Source organism: Phycodurus eques, chromosome 12 (genome assembly GCF_024500275.1).
Source record: "Phycodurus eques isolate BA_2022a chromosome 12, UOR_Pequ_1.1, whole genome shotgun sequence".
NCBI classification, from domain to species: domain Eukaryota; kingdom Metazoa; phylum Chordata; class Actinopteri; order Syngnathiformes; family Syngnathidae; genus Phycodurus; species Phycodurus eques.
The window spans coordinates 8,412,876-8,431,452 of NC_084536.1; the positions used below are offsets into that span (position 1 = coordinate 8,412,876).

General features: G+C 41.1%; 1 protein-coding gene across 13 annotated transcripts in view; it reads left to right on the forward strand.

Moving 5' to 3' along the window:
• Window positions 1–18,577, forward strand: part of LOC133410701 (mitogen-activated protein kinase kinase kinase kinase 4-like) — a 93,306-nt gene that overhangs the window by 46,516 nt on the left and 28,213 nt on the right. For 6 of the 13 annotated variants that reach the window (XM_061692151.1, XM_061692153.1, XM_061692156.1 and 3 more), the window contains exons 12-16: window positions 2,381–2,591; window positions 3,915–4,076; window positions 4,162–4,248; window positions 13,109–13,252; window positions 15,370–15,582. In XM_061692151.1, the coding sequence (XP_061548135.1) occupies window positions 2,381–2,591; window positions 3,915–4,076; window positions 4,162–4,248; window positions 13,109–13,252; window positions 15,370–15,582 (817 nt within the window). Of the gene's footprint in view, window positions 1–2,380; window positions 2,592–3,914; window positions 4,077–4,161; window positions 4,249–8,792; window positions 8,997–13,108; window positions 13,253–15,369; window positions 15,583–18,577 lie in introns of all 13 variants that reach the window. The other 7 variants (XM_061692154.1, XM_061692155.1, XM_061692161.1 and 4 more) reach the window with 2 other exon arrangements.

Consider the following 18,577-nt stretch of genomic DNA (forward strand, 5'->3'; position numbering starts at 1 on the left):
ATCCCTCGGGCGGCGCTGCATTAAAAACGTCATCATTGTGTAAAAGATATTGCAACATGGGCTCAGGAACACTTCAGAAAACAATTATCAGTTTAAACAGTTTGTCAGTACATTCTACAAATGCAAGTTAAAACTCTACCATGCAAAGCAAAAGCCATATAGCAACAACACACAGAAAGGCCACCAGCTTCTCTGGGCCTGAGTTCATCTGAGATGAACTCACGCAAAGTGGAAAAGTGTGCTGTGGTCTGACGAGTCCAAATTTCAAATTGTTTTTGGAAATCATGGACGTCGTGTCCTTGGGGCCAAAGAGGAAAAGGATCATCCGGATTGTTATCAGCGCTAAGTTCAAAAGCCAGCATCTGTAATGGTACAGGGGTGTGTTACTGCCCATGGCATGGGTAACTTGCACGTCTGATAAGGCACCATTAATACCTAAAGGTACATACAGATTTTGGAGAAGCAACACATACTCCCATCCAAGCAACTTCTTTTTCAGGGACGTTCCTGATTATTTCAGCAACGCCAAGCCATATTCTGTATGTGTTACAACAGCGTGGCTTCATATTAAAAGAGTGCGAGTACTAGACTGGCCTGCCCGTAGTGCAGACCTGTCTCCGATTGAAAATGTGTGGCGCAATATGAAGACAACAACAGCGGAGACCCCAGACTGTTGAGCAACTGAAGTTTTACATCAAGCAAGAATGGGAACTAATTGCACCTACAAAGCTTCAACAATTAGCATCCTACTTCACGCACCATCCCCTGACCTCAGGCACATCCGCTTTTCCTCTGTGTAAGCTGCATGTCTGCAGGAAATGCTCAAAAAACAAAAGGCAAGCGGAGCGCTCATCACACAACATTTATAGCTATTGGAACTCGGTGCACACATAAGGCGCGCCGCATTGTAAGGCGCCCTGTCCATTTTGGAGAAAATTTAATACTTTTAAGTGCACCTTATGGTCGTGAAAATACGGTACTTATTTAGTGTTTTAAGGAAAGGTGATGTAACACAGTGGTAAACATGCCCCGCCACGGCTTTTTTGGAACGTGTTGCATGCATTTAATTCAAAATGAGTGAATAATTGTAAAAAATAGGCTTTACACGATCAGGATTTTTGGGGCCGATCAGCAAGTTTAAAAAAAACGATCACCGATCCGATCACAAGATGGAGGAATGTGTCTACTATTGTATATACTTGTGTACTTAATTGCTCAAAAAATTAGATTGAACAAACAGAACAAATGAATGGTCTTCTATTATATGGCAGGAAGTAAATACAGTAATTAATGTATCCCCTTTTTGTGACATTTTTGTTTGTTGGTGTTCCGAGAGATTTTGCAATTGTAAAAAAAGGTTCCTTGGCTCCATAAAGGTTGGAAGTCACTGCTCTAGTCAGATCGTGTATTCTAATCAGTCAGGTCAAACCAACATTACATTACAGAAATAATGGGTGCGAACTTACTGTAATTAAATTACTTTATTTTTACTTAAATGTCTTCACCCACACCAAAACCTTAGAGCATGATTCGACAGAACGGCGGCATGTTTACGTACAACCGTTCGTGCTACCCCTAGCTTGCTAGGCTACATAACATTTTATTGCCTGCTTGTGAGCCGTATCATATTAAAAGTACGTGAACATACCTCAAGGAAGCCTTAAACGAACATCCTGTCCTGTCCTGAGCACCGGTGACCACCAAGACACGTTTTCCCCCATTTTGTCCTTATAATAACGGTCGGCGCAATCCACAGAGTTAATGTCTGTTGCGGAGACGATCAATGATGTCATTGATCAGATCGGCGAATTATGACATTAAAGCCGATCAGCATAAAATGCTAAATATCGGCCGATATCGATCAGCCCGATAAATCAGTGTAAAGTCTAGTAAAAAAGTTTAAAGTTTACTAGTTTGAACATTAAATATCTTGTCTTTGTAGTGTATTTAATTGAATATACAGTCGGTTGAAAAGGATTTGCAAATCACTGTATTCTGTTTTTATTTAGGTTTTACACAACATCCCAACTTAATTGGAATTGGGGTTTGTATATATTTAATTGTGGTTGCCTTCACACAGTGTTTGCTTATTGGCCCATTTGTGAAAGATGATGATGATGATGAAATGAATGGATGGATGGATGGTTTTCATGAGTAAAGCCACAGTAAAGTCTCAAGAAGCCACACCTAAAAAGAAAAAGGAAGTCGGCCATTTTGGTTTGAAGCAGCCATAACCTAATTTCCAAGGTTCCCTCAAAGATGAACTTGTCCTAGAGATTTTGTCCAATTGGGCGACACATGACGACAGAGTTTGATAACTCGACAAACGTTGAAATGAAAATAAATAAAATGCTTTCTCTTCTGTGTTGTGGCCTGACAGCTCCATTGTCAATGTGCCGGGAGAGTCGACGCTGCGCCGGGACTTCATCCGTCTCCAGCAGGAGAACAAGGAGCGCTCAGAGGCGCTGCGCCGGCAGCAGCTGCTGCAGGAGCAGCAGCTGCGGGAGCAGGAAGAGTACAAGCGCCAGCTGCTGGCTGAGAGGCAGAAGCGCATCGAGCAACAGAAGGAGCAGCGGCGGCGGCTGGAGGAGGTCAGCGTGCAACATTTTGTTTGTTAGTGCTACCAGGGAGCAGTGTCACATTAATGTCACCCTGAACTGGTCACCAGACAATCTCAGGGCACATATAGACAACCATTGGCACTCACATTCACACCTACGGACAATTTAAAGTCTTCAATTACCCTACCATGCTTGATTTTGGGATGTGGGAGAAAACCGGAGTACCCAGAGAAAACCCACAAAGGCACGGGGAGAACGTGCAAACTCCACACAGGGGAGGATGGATTTGGTCCTGAACTGTGAGGCAGATGTGCAAACCAGTCGGCTACTGGGCCTCGTTGCATCAAGTCAACGTATTTTTGTGTGATTTTTGCATTTAACTAACATTTGAGTTTTAGCTGAGATATGTTTGCGTTGAACTGAAATTAACTTCATGTATTTGTTTTTGATTAGTCTTGGCAAAAACACAAAAATGCTACTTAAAGTGAAAAATAACTCAGCTAAAACACAAATATATGAAATGTATATATATATAATATATATATATATGTATTTGTTGAAAAAAAATGGCGAAAATATGTCAGTTGAACGTAAAAATAACCTCTCCAGTTATCTTTGCGTTTAACTAACATTGTTTGTTTCGTTAAAATTTGTTTTTGAACTAATGTACGGTATTTGTGTTTTCAGTAACTTTTGCATTTAGCTGACATATTTTGGTGTCTTTGGCAAGTCATGTTTACGTTTAGCTACTATTAACTTAATATATTTGTGTTTTAGCTGAGTCATTTTTGCGTTCAACTAGTATATTTGTGTTTTTGCAGTCATTTTTGCATTCAGTCAGAATGAGTTTTTTCTGAGTCATTTTTGCGTTCAATTATATTTGTGTATTAGCTGAGTCATTTTTGCATTCAGTCAGAATGAGTTTTTGCTGAGTCATTTTTGCGTTCAATTATATTTGTGTATTAGCTGAGTCATTTTTGCATTCAGCTTATGTTAACTTCATATATTTTTAGATATTTTTTAACTTAAGAATTTAAAAACTTTAAATAAAAGTTAAATGAAATTTGTACCTGAAACTAACGTTTTAAAACAAACAGTTCTTAAAAATTAAATACAAATATATTGAACTTAAAAGTAAAATACAACTGAACTTTACTTAGGCAGTGGTTGTTTCGCATACAACCACAGGGAGCCTGTGTACCACTAGTGAGGATTAATGAACTAGTATTTTTGTGTTTTAGCTGACTAATGTTTGCATCAATTTGGCATAGTTGCTGCTGTAGCTGTACCAAATGAAAGGTCTAGTGATAAACCAAGCTTTGATGGTTTGTTCCTTGTTGGTTTTTGTTTTAGCAACAACGGCGCGAGCGCGAGATGCGTCGACAGCAGGAGCGTGAGCAGAGGCGGCGCGAACAGGACGACAAACGGCGAGCTGATGAGTTGGAGCGTCGGCGTAAGGAGGAGGACGAGCGGCGGCGGGCCGAGGAGGAAAAGCGGCGGGCCGACAGGGAGCAGGTACTGAGACAGACGTAAAATGGTGGATTTGTGCTGCGTTTTTACACACACCGTGCTAATGGTAGAGCTCCTTGTTGTTCGGCAGGAGTACATCAGACGGCAGCTGGAGGAGGAGCAGAGGCATCTAGAGATCCTGCAGCAGCAGCTGCTACACGAACAGGCCATGCTTCTGGTAGGTCACACAAATCTCCACTTAATGACTTTTAAAACCATGTACTGTATCTCTACTTTATGACCACTTTGTAAACATTTATGTCCACTTTGTAAACATGTATGTCCACTTTAAGGCCACCTTTGAAACAGGTTCACTTTATGACTTTTAAATCCATGTATGTCCACTTTACGACCATTTTTAAACGATGCATCTCCATTTAATGACCACTTTGTAAACCTTTTCAAACATGTATGTCAACTTTATGACCACTTCTTAAACCTACATCTCACACTTCTTGAGTTTTAAAACCATGTATGTCCAATTTACGACCCATTTTTAAACCACATATCTCCATTTTATGACCGCATTTTAAGTATGTTTACTTTACCACTGTGCCATAGAAAAACAAGGATGTCCACTTTATGATTACTTTTTAGACCATGTAAATCTACTTTCTGACCACTTTTTAACATGTATCTCCACTTTATGACCCCCTTTTTAACGTGTACTCAATGACCCCTCTTTAAACATATCCACTTTATAACCACTTTTTAAACCATATATGTCCCCTTTATTACTTTTAAAGCCATGTACTTTATGACGGCTTCAAACAACTTTTTCAACATTATAGTGTCAGTGTACCACAGGGAAAAAAACATGTCCACATCACGATGACTTATTTCCTCCTGGGCCATCTTTGTATATTTTGGAGACGTCAGGGGAGTCGTTACCGTTGGAGGTCTGCGAGGGCATTCCCAGGCTTGGTTAAGAGCCCCTCAATGATGATGTCACCAGGAAGTCTGTCATCCCGCAGGAAAGGAAGTCAGGCTTTCCCATGTTTTCATTCCAGATGTTGCTGAGGTTGAGTCATTTTTTGTCATAGTAAGATGACTTAAGAGGGGATGGCCATGATGTGATGCAGTCTTACAGTAGATTTGCAAATAATGGAAGAAGTGAAGCGGCACGGTGAAAGACTGGTTAGCACATCTGCCTCACAGTTCTTAGGACCGGGGTTAAAATCCCAGCCCCGCCTGTGTGGAGTTTGCATGTTCTCCCCGTGCTTGCGTGAGTTTTCTCCGGGTATACCGGTTTCCTCCCAGATCCCAAAAACGTGTGGTAGGTTGATTGAAGACTCTAAATTGCCCTTAGGTGTGAATGTGAGTGTGAGTGGTTGTTTGTTTATATGTGCCTTGTGATTGGCTGGCAACCAGTTCAGGAGGTACCCCGCCTCTCGCCCAAAGATAGCTGGGATAGGCTCCAGCATGCCCGTGACCCTAGTGAGGATAAGTGGTACAGAAAATGTATGGAAGAAGTTAAGGAAGTATCCCATAATGCAGCTGGTCTGTTTACACTAGCCTAAAGTGTCCAAAGTGCGGCCCAAGAACCATTCGTGACTCACAGTCATTTTTATTTTTTTGTTTAATTTAATTTAACTAATTTATTTGTTAATTTATAACAGTAGTTCATTTAAGATATTTTATGTAGTAAAAAATATTTTTTACAGCTACATTTAGAATTAGCTAATTAATAATGAAGTTAATGAAGTTTTAATTATTTATGTTTAAGTGCTTAAATAATTAGCACAATTTTTACCAAAATAAAATGCACTAAATACACAATTTAAAAAATTTACAGTCCTGCTGAACATTATTGGCACCCCTTTATTTTTTTGCCAAACCTGTATAATATATTCAGAAATAAATTGAAATATACCGAATTTATGTCATCAGGATCTTTTAATTTGAGATCCAAAATAATTTAACGAAGAAAAGTTTTTTTCAACTTCGATATTTAAATGGGCACAAAAAACTGAAAACACCATGTGCAGCACCACTCCTTACTTAACTCATTCACCGACAGCCGTTTCCTTAGCAGAGAGAGTAGACTGCCAGGCATTTTCGAGCAATTTCACTGATTTTCCAAGCCACACAGAATATTATGTACTATGACGATGTAAACACCAAAACCACCAAATTAAAGATCAGACTCTCTTCTTCCATCAGCAAAAAAGGTTTGTCTCGAGCTTATACCGTTCTTTAGTAATCAGCAGTCAAATATAGGCTACTTTCAGCCAAATCTCTTTCTGGAAGAAAAAAACAGAGAAAACAGCCTTTTTGTGAAAGCAGACACATCAAGCAAAACAATGACTTTGACACCATTATTTATTTTCTTTAGTGAAAATCTCAAACATCTGAACATACAGTGGGTACGGAAAATATTCAGACCCCCTTAAATGTTTCACTCTTTGTTATATTGCAGCCATTTGCTAAAATCATTTAAGTTATTTTTTTCCTCATTAATGTACACACAGCACCCTGTATTGACTGAAAAAAAATTTTATTGTTCAAATTTCTTCACATTTATTAAAAAAGAAAAAGTGAAATATCACACAGCCATAGGTATTCAGACCCTTTGCTGTGACACTCATATATTGAACTCAGGTGCTGTCCATTTATTCTGATCATCCTTGAGATGGTTCTACACCTTCATTGGAGTCCAGCTGTGTTTGATTATACTGATTGGACTTGATTAGGAAAGCCACACACCTGTCTCTATAAGACCTTACAGCTCACTGTGCATGTCAGAGCAAATGAGAATCATGAGGTCAAAGGAACTGCCTCAAGAGCTCAGAGACAGAATTGTGCCAAGGCACAGATCTGGCCAAGGTTACAAAAAAACATTCTGCTGCACTTAAGTACTGATTGGACTTGATTAGGAAAGCCACACACCTGTCTCTATAAGACCTTACAGCTCACTGTGCATGTCAGAGCAAATGAGAATCATGAGGTCAAAGGAACTGCCTCAAGAGCTCAGAGACAGAATTGTGCCAAGGCACAGATCTGGCCAAGGTTACAAAAAACATTCTGCTGTACTTAAGGTTCCTAAGAGCACAGTGGCCTCCATAATCCTTAAAAAGGAAGACGTTTGGGACGACCAGAACACTTCCTAGAGCTGGCCGTCCGGCCAAACTGAGCAATCGGGGGAGAAGAGCCTTGGTGAGAGAGGTAGCGAAGAAGCCAAAGATCAGTGTAGCTGAGCTCCAGAGATTCAGTCAAGAGACTGACATTGGTTTTCTGAAGTGTTCCTGAGCCCATGTGGTGATATCCTTTACACATTGATGTCGTTTTTTGATGCAGTGCCGCCTGAGGGATCAAAGGTCACGGGCACTCAATGTTGGTTTTCGGCCTTGCCGCTCACATGCAGTGATTTCTCCAGATTCTCGGAACCTTTTGATGATATTACAGACCGTAGATGATGAAATCACTAGATTCCTTGCAATTGTACATTGAGGAACATTGTCCTTAAACTGTTCGACAATTTTCTCACGCACTTGTTCACAAAGAGGTGAACCTCACCCCATCTTTGCTTGTGAATGACTGAGCAATTCAGTGAAGCTCCTTTCATACCCAATCATGGCACCCACCTGTTCCCAATTGGCCTGTTCACCTGTGGGATGTTCCAAACAGATGTTTAATGAACATTCCTCAACTTTCTCAGTCTTTTTTGCAACGTGTTGCAGCCATAAAATTCTAAGTTAATTATTATTTGCTAAAAAGAAAGTTTATCGGTTTGAACATTAAATATCTTGTCTTTGTAGTGTATTCAATTAAATATAGGTTGAACATGATTTGCAAATCATTGTATTTTGGTTGGCGGCACGGTGGCCGACTGGTTAGAGCGTCAGCCTCACAGTTCTGAGGACCCGGGTTCAATCCCCGGCCCCGACTGTGTGGAGTTTGTATGTTCTCCCCGTGCCTGCATGGGTTTTCTCCGGGCACTCCGGTTTCCTCCCACATCCCAAAAACATGCATAAATTGGAGACTCTAAATTGCCCGTAGGTGTGAATGTGAATGTGAGTGCGAATGGTTGTCTGTTTGTATGTGCCCTGCGATTGGCTGGCAACCAGTTCAGGGTGTACCCCAGCCTCCTGCCCGATGACAGCTGGTATAGGCTCCAGCACGCCCGCGACCCTAGTGAGGATAAGCGGCTCAGAAAATGGATGGATGGATGTATTTTGGTTTTATTTATGTTTAACACAACGTCCCAACTTCATTGGAATTGGAGTTGTAGTTTTTTGCCCCACTGTAACATAGCATCTCATCTCAGTGTCATTGTGCTTGTGTATTGTGTCAACAAAAAGGCATCCAATAATCAGATAAGTTTAATCGAAAACACAATTATATACAATATGCATAATTAGGGGGTCCCCGCACCAGGTTTTGATAAGTTTGGGGTTGTCCTAGGCATGGAAATTGTTGAATATCCCTGCTATAAACCATTAAAAAAATGACATCGATTATCAGTATTGTACTGGTTTGGAGAAGCAGCAAGTTATCGGTAACGGTGGAAATTACATTATTCTGCATCCTTAATTGTTTTTTTTAGCGCACTGCATATTGTACAAGTAAAAGTAAGCATGACCCACATCAGAACATTACAAAGGAGGATTCGGGCCACAATGAAAATTTAAACAAAAAGTGAGGGTCCTCCTGGTGGCAAATGCAGTGATGAACGTTCTTTGGCTTGTCTTCGTCGTCCTCCTCCTCCATGCGTGCACTCAGGAATACAAATGGCGAGATCTGGAGGAGCAGCGGCAAGCCCAAAAGCTCCAGAAGCAGCTTCAGCAGCAGCAGGCCTACCTGCTGTCCCTCCAGCACCAGCAGAACCTGGACTCTAGTAGCCCCAAAGGCGCCCCCAAAACCCCAGAACACAATACGCAACCGGAAAAGAAAACAACAGTGACTGAATCCGAGCTTGTCACAGAGGTGATAACACTCGAAAAGTGAAGTCTGGATGAAGTTTTTCTTTTTTTTTTTGCTTGGAGTGCGCTGCTGCTCTGCTGCTGCTGTTTCTGCTGGTGTGGGAGCTAACACTAATCATTAACAAGGCTAATCAATTAATCAATCATCTAATTGTGTGATTGATTTTTTCTCGTGTGCTGGAAAGTAGTAAAAAGTCTCACAGTTTCGCCACTTTTTAAAACACGCATGTCCACTTTATGAAAACTTTTTAACAGAGTGCATCTGCACCATATAAAAACATGTCCACTTTAAAGGTCCTTTCCATCAAAATCTATTTTTTTCTACTGTTTTATAAATAGCATACTGTAGTTCAAAGTGTGTCTGTTACCTGGTTTAAATTTTGACATCTATGCGGTTTGTCGTTCAATGAAAAAGACGATAAGTTACGCTGTAGTGATTGAATGGGAACTGTTTTCAAAATGTCCTCATCTCTTCTGGCCATTCCTTTGCGGATGGTAATCAGATGACCGGCTAGCAGAGGCTCCTAGGGCTTTGCAGAACCTTCGACAGACTTGTGAGATGAGTCGCGGACCTCTATCGAAAATCAGGTCCGAGGGAATGCCATGAATACAGAAAACATGTTTGATAAGTCATGACGCCGTTTCCATGGAAGCTTCGACAGGGCGAGGAAGTGGGTCATCTTCGAGAACCAATCCACTATAGTGAGTATGACCGAATTCCCCCTGAAGCAGCGGGAGACCAGTGATGAAATCCAAAGCCACGTGCAACCAAGGGTGAGAAGGAATGGGTAAAGGACGAAATAAACCCGATGAGACGTCTTGCTGCATGCAAACACTGAGCATGCAACGATGAATTCATTAATGTCCTTCCGCAATCCCAGCCACCAGAACCTCTGGGTAATGAGGAAGTGAATCTGATTGACCCCTGGATGACAAGCAACCTTTTGAGGAGTGTCTCCACGTCAACATCTCTGGGCGGAACATCTCCAGAACAAACAGCTTTCTGGTAGGACACCCCTCTGGCACCTGAGTGTCCTCCAAGGAAGCAGGCACCTTTCTCTCCACTTTCCACCGTAGCGCCACCACAATCTGAGAAGCCGGTATGATGGTCTCCTCAGTCGGTTCCTCAACAGCCCATGGAGTCTGGAAGATGCATCTGGTTTAATGTTCTTTGAGCCAGGAAAATACGTGAGGACAAAGTCAAAACGGGTAAGGAACAAGGCCCGGGCCTGGCGTGAATTTAGTCTCTTGGCGGTTCAGATATATGCAAGGTTATTGTGGTCGGGAAAAAAGTTGAAATTGTACCGTAGCGCCATCCAGCCAATGCCTCCAGGAAAATGCCCAGTCACTCCCTGTTACCAACATCAAAGTTTGCCTCAGCTGGGCTGAGGCGTCGAGAGAAGAAAGTGAAGTCTCTGGTCGACTGGGGATCGCTGGGAAAGGAACGCCCCCACCTCTTAATATGATAAATGAATGAATGAATCCGGTGAAATCGTGAACAAACGCTTAAGGCTAGCAAATGCGGCTTCAGCTTCTGAGGTCCACACAAATGGCCTTTTACTGGATGTAAACCTTGTCAGAGGTTCCGCTTTTATGTTGTAGTTACGCATGAATCGCCGGTAGAAATTAGCGAAACCCAAAAACCTCTGCAAGTGCTTCCTTGATATAGGAGTTGCCCATTCGACCACAGCCTGGATCTTAGCTGGATCAGCCCGAAGTTAACCCTTTTCCACAATGAAGCCCAGAAACTATACCGACTCAACGTGGAATTTCCATTTCTTTGCTTTTACGTAAAGACTGTTCTCCAGGTGGCGTTGCAACACCTTGCGGATGTGTTGATGGTGATCAGTGCAGGTTTCTGCAAAAAAATAAAAAATCAAGATGTCATCTCAGTAAAAAAAGAAAAACATATTTAACATATGCCTGCAAAACATCATGGATGAGACACTGAAACACAGCAGGGGCATTTGTGAGTCCAAATGGCATGAATAAATATTCTAAATGAGCGTGGTTTTGAACTGTGCTTTCCACTCGTCCCCCTCGCTCATCCTCACCAAGTGATAGGCGTTACGAAGGTCTAATTTAGTGAAAATTGTAGCTGACTGCAATGGAGCGAACGCAGAGTCCAAAAGTGGAAAAGGGTATTTATTCTTTTATAGTAATATCGTTCAGGCCCCGGAAATCTACGCAAGGTTGGAAGGTTTTATCTTTGCTGTCCGTAAAGAAAAATACGGCTCCAACGGGTGAAGGTGACAGATGAATTAGACTGGCTGCCAGAGAAGTAGCAATATACTCCCGTAATGCCTCCTGCTCCGGCTTGGAAACATTATATAATTTTGAGTCTGGTAACACGGGGCATTAGGAATGAGATCAATAGCGCAATCGTATGGACGATGGGGAGGCAGAGATTGAGCTCGATCTTTACTGAACACCTTCTGTACATCACGGTAGTCAAAAGGAACGTTACCAGAATTTATAGACTCATTTTCTGGTTCCCCCTGTTGTGGAGAGCTTATAGCAGCTGACTCTAACCAATGTGATTGGCAAAAATACTCAAATTTTCAACCCGGGGTTTGTCCCAATCACTATCAGGATTGTGTAACTTCAGTCATGTCAACCCCAACACGACTGGTGCAGATTGTAATGGCATCACAAAGAAACACCGTGATTCAACATGGTTACCCGAAATTTTTAACCTGAGTGGAGCCGTAATATGCATTACTTCAGCCAGGAGACTGCTGTCAAGATCAAACCCTTCTAATTATACTTAGTTCAGTGAGCGGACAATTAAGGGCCCGCACGACACCAGTGTCCACAAAACAGTCATCGGACCAAGAGTCAATAAGGGCGGTATCCTTAACGCTTTCCACAAAACCGGAGACCTCGCCCGGCAGTTGCAGTCTTACTATCACCACCATCTTTCACTTTGAGCGGTCCTGAATCTTCGTCTAAGTACTCACAGTGGTTGCTTTCATCGGAACGTATGGCTGCCGTCCAGTTGCGGTCGCACAGCTGAGGAAACATAGTACCGGATCCTCGCGAAGTTCTTGTCATACAGGTGGACACCTTGTGTCCGGGTTGGGTGCAGTACAAACACACCCTTGTTCGGAAGAGTCTCTGTCGTTCCGCCGGGGTGAGTCGTCCGCCACCAAGTTACATTGGCTCCTCTACAGCCGCAGAAGGACCCCTCGTCAGCGACCAGGATGGCGAATCACCGGCAGTGTCAACATTTGTAGCCATGGATCGCTTTGGAGTGACAGTTCTTGAACGAAGACCCCCTTCTCTCAAGCGATTATCCAGCCTAATGGCTAGGGCGATCAACTCCTTGAAGTTCAATGTTTTGTCCCGAGCGACTAACTCGTCCTTGACAAATGGGTTTAGTCCATACCGTAAAATGCCACTCAGGTCGTCAAAACCACTCTCTGCTGCTAAGATTTGAAAAAACGATTGAATAATCAGCGACTGATTCGTTCCCCTGCAAAATATCTAACAACTGGGTTCCGGCTTGCTTGCCTTGGTTGATCAAAAACTGTACTAAATTCAACCAGGAAAGCCTGAGGAGGAGAGCGGAGTGCAGGTTTAGCTTTGCTCACCGCCATTGCCCAGGCTGCAGGCTAATATGTCAGTAAACACATCATGAACGCTAATTTAGAGTCATCATTGTCATGCAGTGGGTACGGAAAGTATTCAGACCACCTTAAAATTTTCACTGTTATATTGCAGCCATTTGCTGCAATATAACATAATAATAGGAGCAGCTCCTTTCCGACAGTTTTTTTCCCCACAATATAACGTTAACGTGACACATTTAAAAAAAAAAAAAAAAATAATCTGTCAATTTAAAAATGACTTTTTTAATGTCTTTGATGTCATCAAAAAAACTAAATGAAAACTGAGCTGATCAAGATTTGCTGGTGCTTTGAAGTTTTGTGGTTTAGGAGGAGGAATTTAGGAGGTTCCTCTACTATCAAATGTTTTCTGGCATTTTCCTACTTTCTGGATTGGTACCTGATGGTGTGACGGACCGAACATCTCTACTCTCGAAATTAAGTGTGGGCTAACAGAATATGCACAACCCCTCGCACTGTTGCCAACACTTCTGTGTGTCTTTAACAGGCAGACGAACGCTACCGGAAGAACATCCAAGGTTCTCCTCAGTTGGTGCAGACCAAACCACAACAACCACCAGTGCCGCCACGGTCCGAGTCCTCCTACCCTAATGGAAACGCCGAGGTCATGCACCGACCTGTGGAACCACAGGTAAAAAAAAATAAAAATAAAAGATGCGCCAGAAATGCTTTCATGTTTCTTCACGTGGCAACATGAAATTTGGTGAGCATGTCTATCACGAGTAGACCCAAAAAGTCTCAGAATCCATGCTTGAAAGGTCACAGCAGGGCTACCATTTTGGCTTTCGAAGCCACTTCCATTTAGCAACATGACATTTGGTGGCCATGTCCATCATACTTTGATCCCTAAAAAAGTCTCAAGAAGCAGTGCCCGAAAAGACATCTGCCATTTTGGTTTTGAAGTAGGTATTTTAGGGTCTTTTGAGATAATTTCCAGGGGTCCTTCAATTTTGGAGAAAATTCGGCCTCCGAAGCCAGTTTATCTTAGCAGCACAAAATTTGGTGGGTACAGTATTGAAGCCATTTGCTAAAATCATTTTAAGTTCATTTTCCCCCTTAATTTACACACACAACCCCATATTGACAGAAAAAAAATTAATTGTTGAAAGTTTTGCAGATTGATTAAAAAAGAAAAACTTGAAATATCACACAGCCATAAGTATTCAGACCCTTTGCTGTGACACTCATATTTATTTATTAGCATATATTTATACACTCAAACTGAGCAATCGGTGGAGAAGAGCCTTGGTGAGTGGGGTAAAAAAGAACCCTCAGACCACTGTGGCTGAGGTCCAGAGATGCAGTCGGGAGATGGGAGAGTTCTAAAAAGTCAACCATCACTGCAGCCTTCCACCAGTCGGGGCTTTATGGCAGAGTGGCCCGCCGGAAGCCTCTCCTCTGTGCAAGACACATGAAAGCCTGCATGGAGTTTGCTAAAAAAAAACACCTGAAGGACTCCAAGATGGTGAGATACAAGATTCTCTGGACTGATGAGACCAAGATAGAACCTTTTGGCCTTAATTCTAAGCGGTATTTTTGGAGAAAACCAGGCACTGCTCATCACCTGTCCAATACGGTCCCAACAGTGAAGCAAGGTGGTGGCAGCAGCATGCTGTGGGGGTGTTTTTCAGCTGCAGGGGCAGGGAAACTGGTTGCAATCGAAGAAAAGATGAATGCGGCCAAGTACAGGGATATCCTGGACGAAAACCTTCTCCAGAGTGCTCAGGACCTCAGACTGGGCCGAAGGTTCACCTTCCAACAAGACAATGACACGAAGCACACAGCTAAAATAACGAAGGAGTTGCTTCAGAACAACTCCGTGACTGTTCTTGAATGGCCCAGCCAGAGCCCTGACTTAAACCCAATTGAGCATCTCTGGAAAGACATGAAAATGCCTGCCCACAAACGTTCACCATCCAACCTGACAGAACTGGAGAGGATCTGCAAGGAGGAATGGCAGAGGATCCCCAAATCCAGATGTGAAAAATGCATCATTCCCAAAAAGACTCATGGCTGTATTAGCTCAAAAGGGTGAATACTGTGCAAAGGGTCTGAATACTTATGGCTTTTTGATATTTCAGTTTTTCTTTTTTAATAAATCTGCAAAAAATTCAACAATTCTGTTTTTTTCTGTCAATATGGCATGCTGTGTGTACATTAATGAGGGAAAAATGAACTTAAATTATTTTACCAAATGGCTGCAATATAACAAAGAGTGAAAAAAATAAGGGGGTTTGAAAACTTTCCGTACCCACTGTATATCTGTCATGAATTGACCCACAAAAAAGTTTCAAGAAGTCATGCACGAAAAAACAGGAGGTCCGCCATTTCAGTTTGAAGCGGACATTTGAGATTCATTTTGATGATTTCTCGGGGTTCTTTGGCTTTTTGGAAAATTCAGGCCCCAAATCCAGTGTCTCTTAACATGAAATTTGGTAGCTGTGTCTATCATGAGTAGACCCACAAAAAAGTCACATGCAGAAAGTCAATTCTGGCTCATTTTAGTTCCTGTCCTATATTTGTCTTTTCGTCACATTAAACATCGTCCTAAAGTTCTTTCTTCCAGCTTCTTCTTCTTCTTGGTGGTGTAGATGCTTCTGGATACAAAGTCTCACTCCTTCTAACTTGTTTGATGCTTTTCTAAACTGACAATGTTATTTTTTCCAATAAGATCAAAGGACAACTCTCTGGATGCATCTGCATGCTCAGCCTTCCCCTCGAAATGTTTTTTTTTTTTTGTGTGTAAAGGTGCGCGCCTTAAAAAGCGGCGGCAACCTGCCTCCGCCGCCCGCCACTGCTGTGTGTCGCTCACACTCCTTCAGCGAGCCTCACCATCACCCTCCATCTTCATCATCCCCATCATCATCGTCGTCACACCACGCACACACTGACGCGCAAGCCCAACCCCAGAGTAGACCCCACCAAGCAGTAACCCCCACATCTGCAGAAGTACCACCCAGGGTAAGGACGGGACAGACCATAGATGCATTTACACCGAGAATACATTTTAATAGTGAAAACAGTACTTCTTTAAAACTGTAAAAAACAGTTCACTGGCTAATAGTTGTATTTGATGGTGCTTTTTCTCTTTCGAGTTAAAGGTCAGATATAAAAAATTTGGGAAGTCCTCTTAATATCTCGAGATTCCCTTTACAATCCACAACCGCCATTTTGAGGTGATTAAATAGCAGTCATACAGCAGTTTAATTGATAAATATCCTGGTGCGACGTAGCAGGAGCCCTCTATCTCTATTCATTTTGCGTTAGCATTAGCTTTGCGCTGTTGTGTGCACGTTGTTGTTCGGTTGACTGTCTCGTATTTTATTTCTTGATGGTTTATTGTGTGGCAGCTGGTTGTACTTATGGTGCGGGCAACTTCTTTAGCTTTCCAAGCGATAAAGCAATACGTGACCAGTGAATCCGGGAAAGTCAATCGGCTGCCTTGCAAATACACGTAACTTTTGAACCGGTGTGTTTTCGAAAACATGAAACAGAAAGTATTGGATACATGGTCATAGTTCGACACAGGCTGAAACTAGCTGCAGTGCCAAGATTGTCCCTTCGACAATTGCGTCCTCAACCCGGACACTTGTTCATGACTATTGGTTTTCCTCTACCGCCAGCAAAGGCTGTTGGAGCACATATACACTGTATTTATATACCGTAAACATACACATCAGTCTGGATTTCCAATCCAAACTGCGCGATATTGTGTCATCCCTTCTCCAGCGCCCTACGTCGCATTGACCCAGTCGTGAGTGACCACTTTAAAGGTGTGGTTTGCATCTGTTAAGTAGCCGCTCACCATCGCCACAAACAGGCACCAACCTCCTGATTGGCTCAAATATGTCTGGTTTGATGGGTGTAGTTTGAGTTGGCTCCTGTATGTCGAAATCCTCCTCCTCGAACTCCAAAATGTTGCTCGCCATTGAGTGTACTGCGTATCGGGCTATTATTGTTTGACTACTCCAATGTCAGTTCTCGTAGCTCTTGCTTGGATAAAGTAAATACACTCACGATGTTGGGGAGTGCTCGATAAAACCTCATTTTTAGCCAAACTATGATTGAAAACTTGCTGGGAATGATGTGTGTGTTATAAACTATTAACAATTCAAATATGAATTTTAAGCAACCCTGTAAAATATTTGCTATCTGACCTTTAAATATACTGAACAAAAATATAAATGAAATGTGCAGTTTTACTTTATTGTGGAGGGTGTGCAGTTTTACTTTATTGTGGAGGGTCAGAAAACCATTAAAAGTGGCCTTTTATTGTGGCCAGCGTAAGGCAGACCTGTGCAATAATCATGCTGTCTAATCAGCATCTTGATATGCCACACCTGTGAGGTGGGAAGGATTGTCTCGATAAAGAAGGAATGCTCACCTACACAGATTTAGACAGGTTTGTGAACAATATTTGAGGGAAATGGCCTTTTGTCTATGTAGAAAAAGTTTTAGATCTTGGCGTCCAGCTCACGAAAAATGGGAGCAAAAACAAAAGTGTTGCGTTTAAAAACTGGGAATAAAATAATAAGAACTATCAAAAGCTTAAAAATCTAGTCTAACCCTAATAAACAAAAATGTTACTATGTACAATAGCAATTTAAAAATTGCAATAAATACTTTTAAAAAGTCCATTGAGTCATAAAATGCTTTTTTTACGTAATATTTTTTTAATTCTTTAAAATAAATAGTTATATGAAAGAAGAAAATTTAAACTAAAATTAAAATAATTACAATAAATTAAAAAACACAATGCCTTTCAATACATATCTATGCCATTAAATAATTCTGAAAAGAAATACAATACTTTTTACAACTTTCAATTACTAAAAACGACAAACATTTAAATGACATTAAATACATTACAAATGACATGTAATAATTAAAAGGTTCCTGAAATAAAGAAACCGATCATGAAATAAATTATTATTAAATAGGTTTAATACATTATAATTAAGATTTTATATATCTTATATCACCATTTAATCATTCATCCATCCATCCTTTTCTGACTGAGGACCATGGTCTCAGATTTGGAGACCATTTAATCAATGGATGGTTAATATAATAAAGTAGTTCACATTTTTAATTAATAAATTCACATTTTAATGATATAGGTTTAATTAACATTTTGGCACAAAACTACATTTTACAAAGCATTAATTAAAATATACAATAAAATTGTTAGAATTATTTTTTTAAAAATCAATAAAATGACATTGAATAAATTCATTAAAATTTAATTGGTAACTAAAAATTATACAACCATTTTTACTAATCGCACCCGAGTCATAAAAGTTACAATTCATTACATTTCATTACGAGGCAAGCTTTGACTGCTTTAAAAAAATAACATTACAAAGCATTCATTAACAAAAAAAATTCATTGTTAAAAATCATTATGATATTTAATAAATTCAGTAACATTGGTACAGTAAACAAAAATTATACAAGCATCTTTACTAATTGGACACAAGACATTAAATTTCATGAAGAGGCAACTTCAAAGCTATCTTAACTAAGGCGAATTAGCGTGCTTGCACGTCTCAACTGTGCAAGCTTTGACCGCTTAAAAAAAATGATATGATAATAATAATAAGTAAAAGTTTTCTTGTACACTCCTTTTCTTGCATTGTGCTTTCATACAGTATTCCTCCGTATGGACTACAAACATGCCATTTTTTGTTTTGTTTTTTAACCAAGTGTCAACTTCTAGCTATCATTGCCACGTCTCAACTGTGCAAGCTTTGACTGCTTTAAAAAAAGATGATATAATAATAATTATTTGACTTTTCCCAGAGGCTGCACTAACTGGCCTGAGTTTTCTTGTGCACGCCTTTTCTTGCATTGTGTTTTGAGTGTCAAATACACAGCCTTCCTCCGTGTACACAGCAAACAAGGCGGCTGGTGGCGAGCCACTTTGATGAGGCCCAATGGGATGTCGTGTTGCTTC